Here is an 18,006-nt window from a genome sequence, read left to right as displayed (position 1 = left end):
AGTGGGTGCCACCACCTCTGTATTAAGGAATTTGACTTGATAACCTGGTTAGACTTAGTTCTGTCCTTAATGTTAATCATTAATAGCACTGTGTGGTGTAAAGGGCAATCAACCAGAAAACAAGATAATGAGATCCCATACTACCACTCACTAGCCTGGAAACTTCTAGAAAATTCTCTAAGCTTTCTTCTCTCATCAAACAAGAGGGTTGTAATTCTGACTTTAATGGTCTACAGTTCGCAGGGATGATGTTTAAATACATCTGGTTTTGTGCAAGCAGCGCCATGAGCTTCTTGGGGGGAAAAAAGGGGGAAAGAGGTAGCATTAATATATGAACATTCATCATCGGACTGGGTATTGTTATAGAAGCAGTTATACATTTATAAGAAGAGGGAAGATATAATCTCAAAAGGAAGTCCATGTGTTATTTTAGTAAATGATATGAATCTAACTAGATCCACCACTTAAGAACTTTCCATGCCTCAGATATATTAAAGTTAAAAGAGAACTAGAAGGCCTATTTAGGATAAGGAAGTGACGTTACAAAACAAAGAATGTATGTTGTAATTTTCCTACCTATCCTGATTAAAAGAAGGGAATGGTTATTTAATAATTTTATCTTCAAAAGCTTCTATGATTTTACTGATTTTCAAAAGGGTAATATTCTGATGTGATTAATTCAGTTATCATATTATTTGCTAAATCAAAGGAATTATTTGCTCTTGTCCTGATCTTAACTCTTAGATGTCTGAAAACTAAAGAATTTAGGGCACAAATGACTTAATTCTGTTAAGCATTATTATTGTAAAAGGAAAACTCCTATGTGGAGTCCATTACATGGCTACTTATTTAGGAAAAAACAAAGCAAAAGTATAAAAATGACTTTCCACCCTCTAAGAAAAATTGCTGGTTGAATTCAGCCAATTTACTATTGAATAAATCAATACACACCATTTTGGGGAACACATTTTTGTGGAAAAAAAAACCAATATAAGAATAATCTAAATATGACTCTTTTTGACTTTCAGATGATAAACCATCATAAGTTACAGAGAAGTACTTTTAGTTACCTCCCCAAATCTCTCCTTCTTCCTTGGGACTCACTCCTTTCTCACCAGCCCAGATTCTTAAGAAAAAGAAATTATTTTTTTTAAGCCAATAAGCTTTGTGATAGTTTGTATTCAGGAATAGATGTGGCCGGAGACTAAAATTCAGCTTTTGTTTTGACATTGCTTGTCTTATTTCCTGCCTTTTCCCCTCACCTATCCCCCAATATAATTCAGGGATAAATCCTGATTAGTTATCAGTGATGATAGTCTCATCTCCCTTGCTAGCAAAAGTTTAGAGATGGGCTTGTGACCCAGTTCTGGCCAGAAATATGAGAAAAGATCTTCTGAAGGGTCTTCTGATATAACTTCCCTATACTTAAAAACTGTAAAGTAAGACTAGTTCCACTTTTTTTTTTTTTTTTTTTTTTTTGTAGCATGCAGCAGTTTGATGTGGGATATCAGTTCCCAGGCTAGGGATTGAACCCAGGCTGCATAGATGAAAGCATTGAATCCTAACTACTAGACCACCAGGGAACTCCCCTAGTCCCACTTTTTTAGGCTGGACTTGACCATGTGATGCCTGGAACTATGGCAGCCATTTTGAGACCTTGAGGAGAACTAGCTAAGGATAAGATCAATAAACTGAGGATGGAGGCATGGAAAGATGAGAACGTGGATCCTTGACCACTTTAAACATGAATTAACCTCAGCATCTGCTACCTTGAGACTTCCTATGGGAGATATATTTTCCTCGTTGTTTAAGCTAGTAGAGACAAGGTTTCTATTTTTTAACATCAAAGTTATCCTAACAAAAACCAGAGGTGAAAGAAGCTTTGTTTTATTGCCTCCATGAGAACAGCTCATCCTTAACCTGGGGGTGAGCTTTATTATACATTCTGCTGATAATATTTATAACACATTTTACTTGTTTGCATAATAATAAGTCCTCTGCTATTTGGACATGTGCATTATTTCTAGAATCCTGGGTGCCAATATACACAAGACATATGCTAAGTATTACTGAGAACAAATACTAGACACCTCAACATTTTGTGTTGCTAAATATGGGGAATGGGAAAGGCTTCTTGCAAGAGGTGGTATTTAATCTGAACATGGAAAAGTTGGAGATGAGGTTCAAGGGCATTCTAAAGAATGTGGGCACCCAACCTGCTGAAGTATATGTTGTAGGACAGGAAATGCAACTGTAAGATTTGGGGGTTCATAATGGTAGACGGATAAGGCTAGAGCTGATTAGGTATAGACTGTGGATTGTCTTGGATGTCCGGTTGTGGCCTTTGGGCTTCCTTTCCTCAATAGTGGGAAACATGGATATTCGAGCTGGCCATCACTTACTGATTCTTGATGAACTGTTAAAGCATATAGTATATATTTTATACAGGCTTTTTTGCATATTTTAATGAAGAGTGTACATGACTACTGAAATAATAAAAATCAATTTCCATTCTAATTTGAACTCTGTGTTTTAAAGCAATTGCCAAGGGAAATAAGTAAGGGACTGGTTAAGTAGCTAGTGTTTTCCAAAACATTCAAAACCAGATGCAGCTTCTCTGGAGAGACTGCTTGAAGGCCAGTAAACAACACTTCAAAGGTAGTTAAGTTCAGATACCTGGATGAGTGCATGCAGGAAAGTTGGGTGGAGGGTCTGATGCTGTGGGAGGAAAGAGTTGCCTTGCCTGTGTAGGCAAAGAGGTGCCTTGATGGAAAAGGGAGTTGAGGAAAAGCTGCTTAGGGCCTTGAGACTAAATGAGGCTGGAGGTGCCTGTGGAGAAAGAGAGGCTGGAAGTGTGAAGTTCCAGTGAAGCGCCTGGGAACAGAATCTCTTCGGTCATTTTACTGATGAAGAAATGGAAACAGCAGGAAAGACACACATTTCTTGCGTTTTCATTTGTTAACTTCTTTATATTTTTTTCTTGCTCCAGAGAGGAATTAATCTTAAATATAACCCAGAGTAAACGTGAAGCAGCACGATTTCACTGCTGGGACAGATAGGACTAGAAAGTGACTTTCCAAAACTTCAGCCCTTGCAGTCAGTGTACGAAATCTTGCAAATCTGTTTCCGTAGAGTAGCTTTGCCGCTGGTTACCAGGTGGTGAAGACCTTTAAACTACACCCAGCGCTAAGATATCATCCAGCAAGGAAGCATTTCCCAGAAGTCCCCAGCAGATGTCCCCCCCACCTGGCGTTGGCCAGGACTGGTCAGGTGGTCTTTTTCTGAACCAACACCCGGGAGGGGGTGGGGGTGGGGAGCGGTTGATCTGACTGATTTATACTAGTTAGGATTTACCCTTGGGCCACAAGAGGAGAAAAGAAGCCTTAGAGGGACTTGGGGAGGCAAGAGGAGGAAAGAGGCATGAGAGAGCAGCGGGAGCTGCAAGAAAGGCCAGACGATTGCTGAGTGTTTGCAAGCACAGTCTCTGGAGGGAGGCACGCCTGCTTTCTCACCTAGGCACTCCATCCCTTCCTAGCTGGGTCATCCCAGGCCCCTTGCAAGGTTTGGCTAAGCCCTAGTTTCCAGGAGGGCAATAGGGTTGGTGGCAAAAATAAAATATGCTTGGTAAAAGAGTTGGCATAATGCTGTGTGCATAGTAAGCCTTCAGTAGACATAAACTATTATTGTTATTGTCATTGTTATTAATAAAAATGACCTCGCCCTTGCTCCTCAGAAGTTCACAAGGAGTCCACGTGGTATAATGGCAGCTGTCGCAGGGCAGGAGGTGACTTCTTGTCAGGGAGTGAGTCCTCTCCTCCTTCTCTTTGGCAAAGGAAGGAGAGAGGCTCGGAAACCGCTTTTCCTTCTGCACACGACTTGCCTCCATTCCCGCATGGACGGCTCAACCAGGCCAGGGTTTCTGCATGGTGATGTAGTAACGTCCTGGTGGCGGAAGGACCTGAAGGCCTGGAGAACAGGGAGCAGCAAACCCCCTCACCTGCGTGCTCAGCAGGCAAAAATGGGGCGCGGTGGTGGGAAACCAGTGGGGTCTGACCTCCTCCCTCAGGGTTCAAGGTCAGGACTCCTGCGCACAGAGTACTCTTTTTCTGGCATTTCCAAACGTTCATTCCATGACAGTTAAGAGGCAGGACATTTGCTTAACAGTGACGAGCAAATTTAGTAGGTTAACACCTCCCAGCCGCCCCCACCGCGCTCCTTCCCGGGTCAGGCTCCTGGCGGCGCTGCGCGGGGCGCGGGAGGGGCCGAGGGGGCGGGGCGAGGGGCGTGGGAGGGGCGGGGCGTGGGAGGGGCGGGGCGCGCGGGGCCCCGCCCGCAGCCGGCGGCGGAGCGGGAGGCAGGCGGCTGAGACGGGCGCGCCATTTGCATTCGCCCGCAGTCATTTTTATCCGCGGAGGTAATGAAGTTGTCAGCGGCGCCCCGAGTGTGGCAGAGCCTGATATTCAAATGGGCCTGCCGGGCGCCGGCCTCCCTCCCTCCCCCGCCCCCCGCGTCCCGCGAGTCCCCGGATGAGCGCTGCGCCCCGTTTCCCCCTGACAGCCGCCGGCTTTGTCTGCCGCCCGGCCCGCGCCCGCACCCGCGCCCGCACCCGCACGCTCCCTCTGTTCTTTCTCCGCTCGCCTCTTTGTCCGTGTCTCCCTCGCCTCGCACCCCTCCCGCTTTGCGTCCCTGGGGAGACTCAGCCTCAGACCCCAGCCACCCCAGCCGGGCTGATGCCGGGTGACCCCACACCCCTGACGGACTGACTGTACGTTGGGAAGGTTAGCAGAGGGGAGGGAGGCCTCCACTGTCACACTGAGCGCGGTCCCGGCTCCTCGTCCCTATCCACCCCCTCCCCCGCCCCCAGTACCCCGGCAGCCCCTCGCTCTCCCCTTCACTTCCATCTCCAAGAAAGTGGACCTGACCCCTACAGCATCATTTTGGCCAAAAGTCGTTCTCTCCCCTTTCTGAAGGCTTATTTGTGGTCCTTTTTAGGATTTCAAAGCCCCAAACAGATCTACCCACTGAGGCGGCGGAGAAAAGGAGTTCGGCAGGTGCAGCGCTGTCAGGAGATGAGACAAGCTAGACACACACCTGCTCTGAGACAGGTAGTTGACGGGGCACAGTGAGCGTTTAAGCTGCTGGGTTTGGTTTTCTCAGGGCTCTGAAGCTTGCTGTCCACTGGGGCCGCCATTGGACACGTGTGGCTATTGAGCCGCTGAAATTTGGCTGGTCCAAACGGAGATGTGCTCTAAATGTGAGATGCAGCCTGGATTGTGAAGATTCTGAAAAAAACCGTGTAAACTGGCTTACTAATCATTCTAAAATATTGATGGGCTATTGAAATCATATTTTGGATATTTTAGGTGAAATAAGATTTTAATTTTACATAATTAAAATCTATGAAGTCTGTTTCTTTTTACCTTTTACAAAATATGGCCACAAAGAACATTTAAAATGACGTATGTTTCCATTGGACAGTGCTGGTCTAGAGGCTTAAGACCCAAGCAGCTTTCTTCTAACCCTTTTCACCTTACTCTGCAGGTGCTTCGGAACTGGGCGGGGAGAGAGAAAAGGTTCTTGGATCTTAAACATCAAATGCCTAGGCAGATAATTAGGAAGTAATTGGGATTATAGTGAAAACCTTGACAACACCGAGTAGAAGCAAGCAGTGGCTTAGATTGCACCAACTGGCGGTTCCTTTCCCTTTGTTCACTGTAATGAAAGACCCCACACTCCCGCCACAACCATGCAGCAATTCCATGGACTAACGGTCTGTGTGTGAAGTTGGGCCTCGAGGAGTGTTTTGGGCCTTTTAGGAGTTATTTGTTGCACGCTAAACTTGCTGACATGCCATTTAGAAGAGTGAGTACTGTGTATGCACTGTAACAAGTATTTCATAAGTATTTTTGGTGTACATTGTTCCTCAGCGTGCGCAGGGCCCCCGAAGTGTGCATTGACACGGATGCGCTGCCAATGATCAGGGCCTGGGGGAGTCCCCGAGTGTGCATTGACTCCACACACGGCCATGGCTCCTACAGGGCTTTTATGGCGCAGCTTGCCAATGATCCATGCATTAAAGTCTCCCGGAACACACATTGACGCGATAGACTGGAGTTGTTTGGGTCTACCGTGCCGATGATCCGGGGATAATTGCGGTGTCTTATGCGCTTTCATTGAGATTGGAATGCTCATGGTCGTAATGGCAGAACCAGAACTGCCCCAGTTAAACCCCAGTGTGACTTCCTCTGTGGAGCCAGTGGCTCTTTGACCTCCTGCACGATGACACTGTGGCGCTGATAATGTTCGCTGATGTTTTAACTGACCGAATTGAGTTAGCAGTTTTTTCTTTCCCAAAAGTGCTTTTTGTAATTCAGTACCTGGATCCAGGGTTCATGTACTGATGGTTTCATCTGGTTAACCATAAGCGAAAGACCTTGGAAAGGTCATATTGAAAGTAGAAAAAGTGGTTTAGAGAGAATAAGTTTGGGAGGTGCATATGGGTTTGAGTTAATATGGAATAAATAACCTCAGTCTTAGGAAAACGTAGTTGGCTGAGCTAAAATAGAAGGTGGGTAAGAAGACGGAAGACACTTTTAGAAATCATAAAAAGTAATATATTCAATAGTAAAGTAATTCAAACACTATAGAAGTGTACGAATTTCTACTATACCATCCACTGTCACAGTTAAAAAAATTTTTTTGCATATTCTTTTAGTGATTTTTATACAGATACAAATATGTGTAGCTATTTTTTGTTTACACAAATGGGATAATACCCAACATGGCTCTCCAGTGCCTTGTCTCTATCGAACATCTCTCCTTCTCAGCACATTCAGATCTGTTCCATCCTTTCTGTAATGGTTGCATGGAATTCCAGGATATGGATGTAGCCATTAAAAAATTGTGTTATTTCAACCATCACTGCAATAAATGTCCTTATACATTTTTGCAGATTTGTGCAGACATATCCGCAGGATACATTTTAGCTGTGGAAATGCTGGGACTCAGAGATGATACTTATCACCAAGCTGATAACCAAAATGATGGTGCTGCCTACATCTTGCAGTAGGTGTGTTTATTTCCCCACTCCAGGCCAACGAAGAGTTTTATCACAGGGGAGGCTTCCAGTGTGTGTGAATGAATTTTCCCACTATGTTCTCTGTGCAGCTTTATGGCGAGAGCCCAGCACGGGGAGCTGTGATAAATGCAGTGAAGTGAGGAAGTCAGACTACAAAATAGGGAGTCTCATTAATCAAGATAAAAAACGATGGCATCACAAAATACACTAAGATTGGTTGAATTTTGGTAATAGCTTATCAACACGGGAGAATTGGAATTAGATCACATTAATTCATCATTCAGCAAATATTTGTTGAGAAGTCGTAAGTGAATTCTCCACTGGATTGTAAGCCCCTTGAGAACAAAACCTTTGTCTTTTTAATCTCTGTAGCTTGCATAGAATTATGGAATGAGGCCTGGCCTAAAGTTTTTTTTTTCTTTTCTTTTAATTGTTGTTGTTATTGATTTGCTTGTTTTAATTTGGCCATTTATTGTCTACCATATATCTGAGTCTTTCTGAAGCTGGATTTTCAAGATGGCTAACATTTAATCCTTGTTCCCAGCAGCTCATAGTGGGAGAGACAATGCAGTGTAAACCAGACTGAAAATTCACATAGTCTGTGCAAAGTGAACAACTAACTCTGGTGGAGTACTTTCCCCAGAGTCTGATGTTTGAGCTGGGTCCTGTAAGATGATTAGGAAAACTTTTCCAGACCTGCAAGGAAGGACTTTTAGAGGAAGTTACAATAAAGGGATGGAGCTTTTTGGCAATGGTGGTGAGAATGATGTATGGGGAGTGCACTGCGGGAAAGGGGACCAGAAGTGGAGGCACCACCTACTGAGAAAGGAGGCGCTGAGTCAGGCGTCCAGGAGCACCAAGGGAGTGACACACAGGGAAAGAGTGGGGTTCTCACTCAGGCTCTGTCCCTGAATTGTAGTGGCTCATTTGGAAGCTGTGGTACTCCTGTAGCTTTAAAGCGTCTCATTTGTAAAATGGGATGGATAGGCTAGATAATTTGTACTTTGTTTTTTTCTTTTTTAGGGCCACACCTGTGGCATACAGAATTTCCCAGGTTAGGGGTCAGATCCGGGCTACAGCTGCCAGCCTGCGCCACAGCCACAGCAACACGGGATCCTAGCCGCGTTTGCGACCTATACCACAGCTCATGGCAACTCCGGATCCTTAACCCACGGAGCGAGGCCAGGGATTGAACCTGTGCAGTCGGGTTTGTTAACCACTGAGCCACGAAGGGAACTCTCGATAATTTGTAATATTTTTTTCAGTTTCAGAATTCTATGGCCTTTTAGCTGTGGGACTTGAAATTGCCTGTAAGGACTTCATCTTCTGTCCTGTGTGCCAGGAAGCACTATGTGGTATTTTGGGGTGTTTCTTTATGATGGTAGTAAATGACTGGTTATAATTTAGTGGAACTAACTACCATGGACACTTACCATGATCTCGAAGTCTGCATATACGTTGTATCCTACCTTCCCCCTCACTGCAAAAAAAAAAAAAAAAAAAAAAAAAAAAAGGGATACTAGTGAGGATGAAGAAGAAAACGATAGCAAGCAGTAAATTTCTTTTGATAATTACTCTTCATATGCAGCTAAACCCCGTCTTTCTTGTAAACTGAACAGACACGCTTAAATGGTCTCTCTGAGGTATGTTGCAGGGTTGGATGTCAGGTGTCCTGTCGCTTGGGGTTCACATGCTGAATGAATTTCACCAGGTCCGATAAGCATGCCAACCATGGCCTTGCCTGTGGCAGAGGGAAGCATTTTAAAACTGGGCCAATGTCTGAAGAAAGAGAGAACCTTTTGGCCTATTGATTAGAGACCTTCCTCCAAGCTGATACCAGCACTCTTTGAGAATTATTACGGAGCCCCTCTGGCTCCAGCAAATGAGGGACTTGGTTTAAGTCTGTGCTGACTTCCGGATGATTGAACTTTATATAATTCCCCCAATGTTTAGGCTCAAGCGTTTCCAAATTGTACTGCAGGCTATCTAGAAGCAAACAAACACAAGCAGACTGCTTGTGGGACCAAGCACGTGCCACAGGAACAACTCTTGTGACTCCTCTAAGATTAGGGAATTGGATGAAATTATTGAATTATTGAAGAACTGTATTTTTTGCCAGCTCTATTGGTCACTGTTCAGAGTCTTGAATTTTACAAATGAAAGCTAGAGATGTGAGAGGCTCTGCTGAATCCTCACAGAGTTGAGCCATCTGCCCCATGTGTTGATATTGGGGATTTCCAAAATAACTTTCTGTGAGATCATCTCATACGTGGAATCCATGGCCATGACTTCTGAGGGGGACTCCTGATTGATCCCACTTTGATTGTCTTCATTGGCATGGAACAAGGCCTGGGCACTAGGAGTACATTTCTCATTTTCTCAGAAATCAAACAGCATCACAAGGTTGTTGAGAGTTGAAGAGAGAGAATTTCCATTGCCTGGGTCAGCAGGTGCCAATCCCAAATCATTGTCAAGACTTTGGAGACATGCAGTCCTCATTCAGACAGTAGAGTCTTTGTTCAGTGATCCACTTCTGGATTCAAGGAGGAGGTAAAGATTGTTTTGGAAGAATGGTCATTGTGAAACAATGTGTCCCTTGAGTATGAGGTAGAGCAACTGGTGGCGCAGGTCATTGATATCATCGGCTGGCAGGAAGCTTGAGTATTTCTGCACCAGTGAAGACCACTCCGAAAGTACCCATCTGGGGACTGTGAGCACCAGGTGAATGTAATGCTGGTTGTTAGTTCCTGACTGGTAAGCTACTAAAAAGCTACTCTAAAAAATTTCATGGCCATTTACCAAGACGATTGAGACTAACTTCACAATAGCATATAGCTGCTATTTCTGGAGCTGTGTTGTGATTGTGGAGTTTGGATCCTTTTTGGGGAAACATGGGAAGGAACAAAATCATATCACTCACAGTTCATTTTCAAAATTCTTATGTGATTATGATCTAGCGAAGTAACTGGACTGTATCTAGGTGCTCAATAACAACTGATCAAATGACTAAAGAAGGAGGGAATGACCTACTGTTAGATAAACCATGAAAAGGTAACAGTACAATATAGTACAATAATACCTACATATGAGGACAGAAATGACTACAAGCTTCAATGTGTGGATGATAGGACCTAACTGTCACTGAAAGATGAAAAAAGAGAAAAAAACAGTCAACTTCTGAGGTCTTCACAGCCTTTGAAAAACCCAATTATAGGAAGATCTCTCAAAGGAGAAAGCATTTAAGTCTAGACATGTCATCGTTGACTTGAAATCTTAAGTTTCTAATCCAACGAGATAGCTTTGGATAAACCACACATTCCTAGTGAACTGTACTAGTGTCTCAATACTTCAAGTCTCTGAAGCTCCTAGTACTGAAGTGAAGACCGAAGAGGGAAAGAGGACCCCACTGAAACTTGTAAAGGTTATTCCAAGTTCATGCAAAAAAAATCTGATTGTCAGGATACAGCAGGAAAGTTCCAATAAAGAATCAATTTTTTTTTCACCATAGAAAACATGTGGCACCTCCAGTAAATGAAATTCACACTGCACAGAGAAGATAAAATTCCTGTAGAGTCATTTAACTGGGAAGACAGACCTCCCATTCGTCACACTATGGAGCTGTGGAGCATTTAGTGTCAGACCCGAGGACTGTTTTCCTGGCATAAAATGTAAGCCATCTTGAGGATAAAACCCAGACAGCAAGTTTCACTTGGCACCAACATTGTAACATCAGATCTTAAGGGGCCACCAAAGCCACCAGACAGAGAAAGCAGTTCTTCAGTGGCCTTAGGAAGCACTGGATATTTCTGTACCTCCTGGTAAATTCAGAGATAGTCTCTGAGTGTATTTTTTTGCTGCTTAAAATGTTCTGTGACTGGATATGCTACTACAACAGTTTTCAAAGTGAGTTTAGCAGACAAAAACACACCAAAATGCTTGTTAAATTTTAAAGGCAAATTCCTCCACTCTTGAAATCAGCAATAAAACCTTCCTGGGTTATTCTTAAGAACATCCAGCTTTGAGACCCTCTGTGGTTAGGGTTGCAGTGGTATGATCTAAAGTAATTGGTTGGTTCCTTTAAATACTGAATGTTATATGCTGGAGGAAATAGGCATGGTTAAACAAGTATTTCCTTTAAAAATAAAAATAGCTTTATTATTTTTTCTTAATAGAAAAATAGTATGTGCTCATTGCAAAAAAAAATCAGGCCGTGTTGGAAAATATAAAGAAAAAAGTATCTTATATATTCTTTTTACATTAGTGATATTAACCCTAAAAATCATATTTGTTGCAAATGTTTTTGTTTGTCATTTGTCTTTTTCAAAAAAATTACAGGGGGTCTTAATTTTTTCAAAATAAAATTTATCAGGTTTTCCCCTTTTCATTTCTGGCCTTTAACTCATGATAAGAAAGGCTGCCATTTTCCTTGGACAATAAAAATCTTCATCTTTTTCTCGCCTATTACTTTACAGTTCTACTTTTTACATTTCAATTGTTGATCCCTCTGGAATTTAACTCAGTATAAAGGATGAGCCTGGGATCCAACTCTATTTTTTCCCAAATGGTTAGTTAGTTTTTTTAGATCATTTCTTGAATAATTTATCTTATTCCCGCTGATATAAGAAGCCACTTTTATTATGTACTAAATGTCCATATATGCTTTCTGGGCTCTACCATGGTCGTTTGATCACTCTGTGTTTTTGTGCCAGGACCACACTTTAAAAAACAAAAATTTTAGGACCACACATTTTAATATCTCATTACTGTTCATTTTTAGAATTTCCCTGGCTATCCTTGAATGTTTATTCTTCCAGATGAACTTTAGAATCATTTTTCAAAGTTTCAAAAAAATCCTGTTGGGATTTTTTTGTTAGAATTGCATTTAATTTATAGATTAATTTGGAGGAGAGAATTGGCTTCTTCGCAATTCTGAGTCTTACATGAGAATGAGATATGATTTCCCAATTGTTCAAGCCTTTGTTTGAATGTCCGTGTGTGTGTGTGTGTGTGTGTGTGTGTGTGTGTGTATCATAAACAGATTTTGTCTTTTTCCTGTAAAGCTAATTTTGGGAATTTTATAGGGTTTTGTTGATTTTATGATTAACCACACAGTGCTTAAACAAGCTACCCTGTGATGTAGAATATAAGCTTGGAGCTAAGAGGGCTGTTTTAGGGGGTTGGTATGCAATAGGAGCTGGTGTTTTCGATACAAACCCATGAGGATCTTTGATATATCTTCCAGATGGATGCTTTGTGTAGAGTCTCCTCTCTAAGCTTCTTTTCTCATCTGTAAAGTAGAAACCTTGCAGGGGTTTGTAAGCATCAGTGGTACTACTTGAGTTACCTAATGTAAGGGCTTAGCACTTATGGAGTCCTCAGGTGTGGGAGCTGTTTGAGGGCCAGGCTGAAGAGTTCATTTCAAAGTTCCTTACAAGGTTGAGATTCCTTGAAGCTTTCAAAAACATATTTGTATCCAGCAGATTTTGTAAAAACTGCTCTCAATTAAAGCGCTGTTTCTAATAGCCTTCCCTCCCCACCCCCTTCCTCCCATGATAGAAATATTTGATGTGAATGAGAGCAAGCTCATCCAGTGTCTGGCTCTGAGCACCATCACTGCCGAATGCTTCAGGCTCAGCCGCATCACGATGGGAGGCCTGGTTCTTTCTTCTGACACTGTTAATTAATGGTTGCTTGGGGAATTTGGGGATGGGATTCACTGTGTTAATGGCTTAGAAAAATACATCTGAGGTGCAAATAACATTTGGAGCACCCAGTTAAGAATGATTTGCCACATATAGGAGAGCCTAAAGAAGGCTTTCACAAACAGGGATCTTCAGCTCAACCAGTAGTTAGCCCCACATTCTTAATGGCCTAATCACCAACATAACCGATTCAGCATAATGGCCTTTTAATACTGAAACAATTACTTTGGATAATAAAATAACACTTTTAATTTGCTTGACACCAGATTTGACCTACGTGGATGATGTGATGGTGAAGTGAGGGGAAAGAGAGTCTTTTGAGTTCTAAATACATTATGAAGTGATAGCACATAATGCACCTGATGTACCTCAGGCCTGACATGCTTTAGATGGCTTGGCGGAAAAATGCAGCTGTGGCGAGAATCTGCTTTGGAATTTAACAAATACTTCACAATTTATGTGTTGATTTCCACAAGTTTCCTTAGGAAGAAATAGTCAAACCTTGAAGTTGATGCCCTTTGATTAAACTTGTTCATTTTGAACACCTGCTGGGGGAAGTGCTTTGGGGCGATACCATCAGAAAATTTTTGTTGATTAAAAAATAATGCTGTGTCCTGGAAGGAAAATGTAAATGAATTCATTGCTCCACTATAGTCATGTCTTTATATCTGTCTTTTAGATACTGTAAACTGTTTGTATTCGGTTCTTTTTTTTTTTTTTTTAATTTAAAATTTCATCAGTATTTTCAGGGAGTTCCCTTGGTGTCTCAGTGGTTAAAGAACCCGACTAGGATCCATGGGGATTCGGGTTCTCTCTCTGGTCTCAGATGCTCAGTGGATTAAGGACCCAGCATTGCCGTGTGCTGTGGCGTAGGCTGGAGGCTACAGCTCCAGTTCAAGCCCTAGCCTGGGAACCTCCATATGCTGCAGGTGCAGCCCTAAAATAGCAAAACAAACAAACAAACAAAAAACCCCAAAAAACCAAAAAAATTTCATCAGTATTTTCAGATTCTTTTGGGAGGTAGGTAAGTTTTAAATCCTAAATGGTTCAACATTCTCTTCATATATATACCTCCTAAAGTGGGTGAGCAAGGCAGCCATCTATATTTTTGGTTTCATGGTTTGTTGGTGTCCCCCAGGACACTTACTCTTTTCCATCTGGAAGGAGGAGAGCTGGGACCAAGCTTGTTGCACCAATCGCATCTCTTGCCTGATTGAAATGTGACAGTTAATTTTTGTCAACTAACCATGTCTCCCACTAAAAGGCAAATGCTCCCTAGGAAATATTAGGAGTTATCAGTCATTTACTCCTTAGTGAGTATGAGTTTATAACATTTCTTAAGTTAAGGAGCTACAATTTATCTTTCCAGTATGCTAAAGGAAAAAATAATACTAGTCACTAACTAAAATAATCTACCAAATAACAATTAAGGACAAGATATTTTATGAAGTCCTTTCTTGATAGCAGATTTTGATGTGCTGGAGATGGGATCATATTCTATATACAATTTTGTGTGTTAATCTTTTCTATTTAACATTGTATCTACCTCTCCATTGGCTGTATACGGTTCTACTGAATGGCTTCACCAGAATTATTTTTCTGTTCTACTATTAGATAACTACATCTTATCAGCTTATAATAGCGTTTAGGTCTGTGAGCTACCTTTTTATAAATGTTTCTGCTTCCTTTTATTTCATTATTTTTTTTCCCTTTTTTATTTGGGTCTTTAAATCCAAATGAGAGGGCTTTCCTCTCTGAGATGTTCCAGATACGAACACTCATCACTGTTAAGTGACCGTCTGGCCTTTTGAGGACTAGGGGCTGCAGATTAAGTGTCCTGGATCAGTGCTGTGGACCAGTGCCTGTCCTGAACTCTCTGCTGTTGCTCCACAATGAGACGATATGGCAACTGAGAGGAAGTGTTAAGGATTAAAACCTCCACGGTGATTTAACATTGCCGCGCCGTCAGGAGGTAGTCAGAGGGTGGTCTTGTAGGATATAGTGTGGGTTGAGTTATGCGTCATATGTAGTGGAGCTCCACAGGCATAGCAGAACTTGACATTCGGCCCATGGCAGATTGGACAAGACAAAACAAGCCAACAAACCAGTCCTTACCTTGAGATGGGCTGAGAAGCACTGTCTAGGACAGAGTGGAGAATACAAGCACAGAGGGCCTTGAAGTTCCATAAACCCTCATAGAGGGGAGTGTGGACTGGTGGTTAAAAGAACAGACTTGGTTCAAATCCCTGTTCTGCTCCTTACTTTCTGAGACTTTTGACAAAGGACTAAAACACTTTATGCTCTGGTTTCCTCATCTGTAAGAACAAGAATAGTAATAGAATTAACTTTGTAATATGGTCCTACAGAGAAAAGACTTAGTACACTGCCTGGCATATGTCGAATGCTCAATAAATGGAAGCCTCCATCATTATGTCACTAACTAGCGCCCCAAGCAGAAAATTCTGGAGAGATTCCTTTGTGCATCATTATAGCAAAACACATGGCCCTCAAATGAAGCAGCACTCCTCCTCCCACACCCCTCCCTTTTGTCAGCCTATCTGTGATCGCAGAACTGTTTGTGTTTATCTTCTACAGAGGGTGGGGCCACTTCCCTTACAGGGCAGCCTGGATCACAGCTGACAGGCCAGGAAATCACAGACCCTTTGGAGCTCTCATCTCCGTTCCTTCCTGCACTGTCACCAACCCATCAAAACTCTGAGTGTTTATCTCACAGTTGCCAGACATCCATCTGTTCAGGATTGTTCTGATTTTACTGCCTTGTCCTGTTTACAGTCCTTGCAGTGCACACAATAGCCTGTGTTGGTACCAGGTAGTGACATGCATCCGTGTGTGTCCATCTGCCGGACACCAGGATCTAGTGTGTCTCTAGTTCTGCTGCTCCTGTTGACCCAATGGACACCCTGAAGGCTTGATGTAGCAGGAGAGCTGAAAGAGTATCAGAATTGGTGTTGAAGATCTGGATTCTTATCGTGGCTCTGTCACATATGATGAGCCCCGACATGCTCATCTGTAAAATGGGGCCGTAACACTAAGCTCACCTTGCAGCTATGGTGCTGAATGAGATGGCCTTTGAAAAGTGTTCTGATGCATAATAAGTGCAACTTTCCTCCCAACCTTCCAATATTAGATGCCTTTTGTCTTCCACTTTGGGCTGTGCTGAGCATATAAGGCATCACACAAAGTGAATTCTCACTAGAACATATGTTCATAAGGGCACAGGTTTGTCTTTTATTTATTGCTCTATGTTCAAGATGGAGAACAATGCCTGGGGATAGTGGATGCTCAATATATGTTGAACAAATTAATTAAATTGAATTAGAGTCACATTTCCTGCTGTTTCTTTTAGGGTACTTTCAGCATCGAGCAACAGAAAACCTTGAGTCAACTTGCTAACCTGGTAAGGACACCTCATAAATCCTACAGCTAGAAGTTTGGAAGAAGCGAAATTCTGTGGTTAGTTAATTTGATGGCTCACCTACGTATGCCTGGCCCAGGTCCTTCTCATCCTTCTGCTCTGTGCTTTTCAGCCTAGCTGATTTTATAGGTGCAAATGGCTGCTGCTGTTCCGGACATCACATCTAGACATAGCAATAGCCAACAGACATGGAAGAGCCTCTCTCATCCTTGTATAGCTTCTCATACAGAAGCTCAAATCCTCCGGCTGCCTTTTGCTGGAAACCCTTCAGCTGACATTTGCTCACATGCACTTACCAAAACCAGTCGCTGGAGATTAGTTAGGTTAATCCTGAGTTCTGTGTGGGAGGGGTAGGTACCTGAACAGATTCTGGCTTCTGCCTAAAAGGAAGACCAGAGAGAGGGCAGCCAGCTGGGTAGCATAGACTTACCCTTTAGAGTTAAAAAAAAAAAAAAAAAAAGGCCAAAATTAATTAAAGTGCATGTGCAAGTAAGTGTTTATGTCATATGCAAATGAAGGGCTGGAGCTAATAAGTGAAGAGAGAATTGCATGTTGGGAGTTGGAAGAACATGGCCTACACAGCTGCCTGATTCAGGTACAAATATGTTTAGGACTGCCAAGTGGCTATGACAAAGGGGGTGCATAAATGCAAGATGAAGGGAGCAAGATACATTTGGCAGTGTTGCAGTTCCTCTTAGATTAGTTTAGAGATGCAGACTCACTGTTATTGTGGCAGTATAATCTCACTAATGCATCCTCCATTAATTCAAAGCATGCACTAGCTCACTTGGCCAGGCTAGTATTTACTCTGGTATTTTCAAGGGAGAAATGGTTTGCAAAGAAAATGAATAGTCCAAGTAGGAGTATAGGGAATGTGTTAAGTTATTTCTCTGGAATATACAACCTCTTAATATTTATTTGTTTATTTAAGCAGGTCTTTGAAATTTAGACTTGACACATTTAATGACTTGTGGTTAAAGGCACAAGATGTATTTGGAATTAACCAAACCAGTATATTCTGAAATAGCTTGTAATGCAAATTCTCTTAATTCGGCCATTGCCCTCCTGCAGTTCGATTGGATTTGTGGGGTTTTCTTGTGTCCTCAGATCTCAGGTACTTACTGGTCATCAGACCACAGGAAGCCAGCCCTTATTTCTGGTGCTGCTACTGTGACGTTGCTAAGGGTCAGCGGTGGGCCCCCACTTAGTGGAAGCCATAGAAGGCAGCCAGGCTTCCTGGTGTTCAAATCCTAGTGTGCCTGCTTGTTACCTGTGGGACTTTAGGTAGTTATACTCTCCATGGCTTGTTTTCTGCGTCTGTAAAATGGGAAACGTAGTACCTCGCCTATAATGTTGCTGTGATGAAGACATGAGTTAGCCTATGTAAAGTTCCTATAATAGTGCCTGGCTTACAGTAAGGATGAAAATGTTTGCTATTTATTAGCATACATCAATATACGAACTCAGCCCAGATTGAGTCATTTGTATTACCGTGTAAAGGACAATGTTTGATTAATTACAAGTCACTTTCTTTCCAGGACCCTCAGTGCATGAGTATGGCTTTGATAGAGCAGCCACATCATAGCTGGGGGTGGGGGGGAATGTTTCTATGTATTGCAACACATTTTCATGCTTTCCTATGCAGTGTATACTGATGGGCATTCACCTTTGCCTCCTACTGAGTTAAACCTAGTAGACACTGAATCTATAGTCCCAGCAATCCACTAAGATGAAAATTCTTATTTACGGTTGAACCTAAACCTAAATAAGTGACTAGTTGACTTAATTTT

The 18,006-nt window shown here is 42.4% G+C and overlaps 1 protein-coding gene across 1 annotated transcript in view; it reads left to right on the top strand.

Annotated features, from left to right (window-relative positions):
* The window catches only part of LOC100521594, a 53,851-nt gene continuing 39,737 nt past the window's right edge, over positions 3,893-18,006 (top strand). Inside the window, exons 1-4 of the mRNA XM_021078745.1 lie at positions 3,893-4,031; positions 4,229-4,414; positions 4,993-5,105; positions 16,148-16,198. Of these exons, the coding sequence (XP_020934404.1) occupies positions 3,893-4,031; positions 4,229-4,414; positions 4,993-5,105; positions 16,148-16,198 (489 nt within the window). The remainder of the gene's footprint in view (positions 4,032-4,228; positions 4,415-4,992; positions 5,106-16,147; positions 16,199-18,006) is intronic.

This window comes from Sus scrofa, chromosome 18 (genome assembly GCF_000003025.6).
Source record: "Sus scrofa isolate TJ Tabasco breed Duroc chromosome 18, Sscrofa11.1, whole genome shotgun sequence".
NCBI classification, from domain to species: Eukaryota; Metazoa; Chordata; class Mammalia; order Artiodactyla; family Suidae; genus Sus; species Sus scrofa.
Note: the sequence above shows the minus strand (reverse complement) of the source record. Positions and strands in the feature narration are given on the sequence as shown.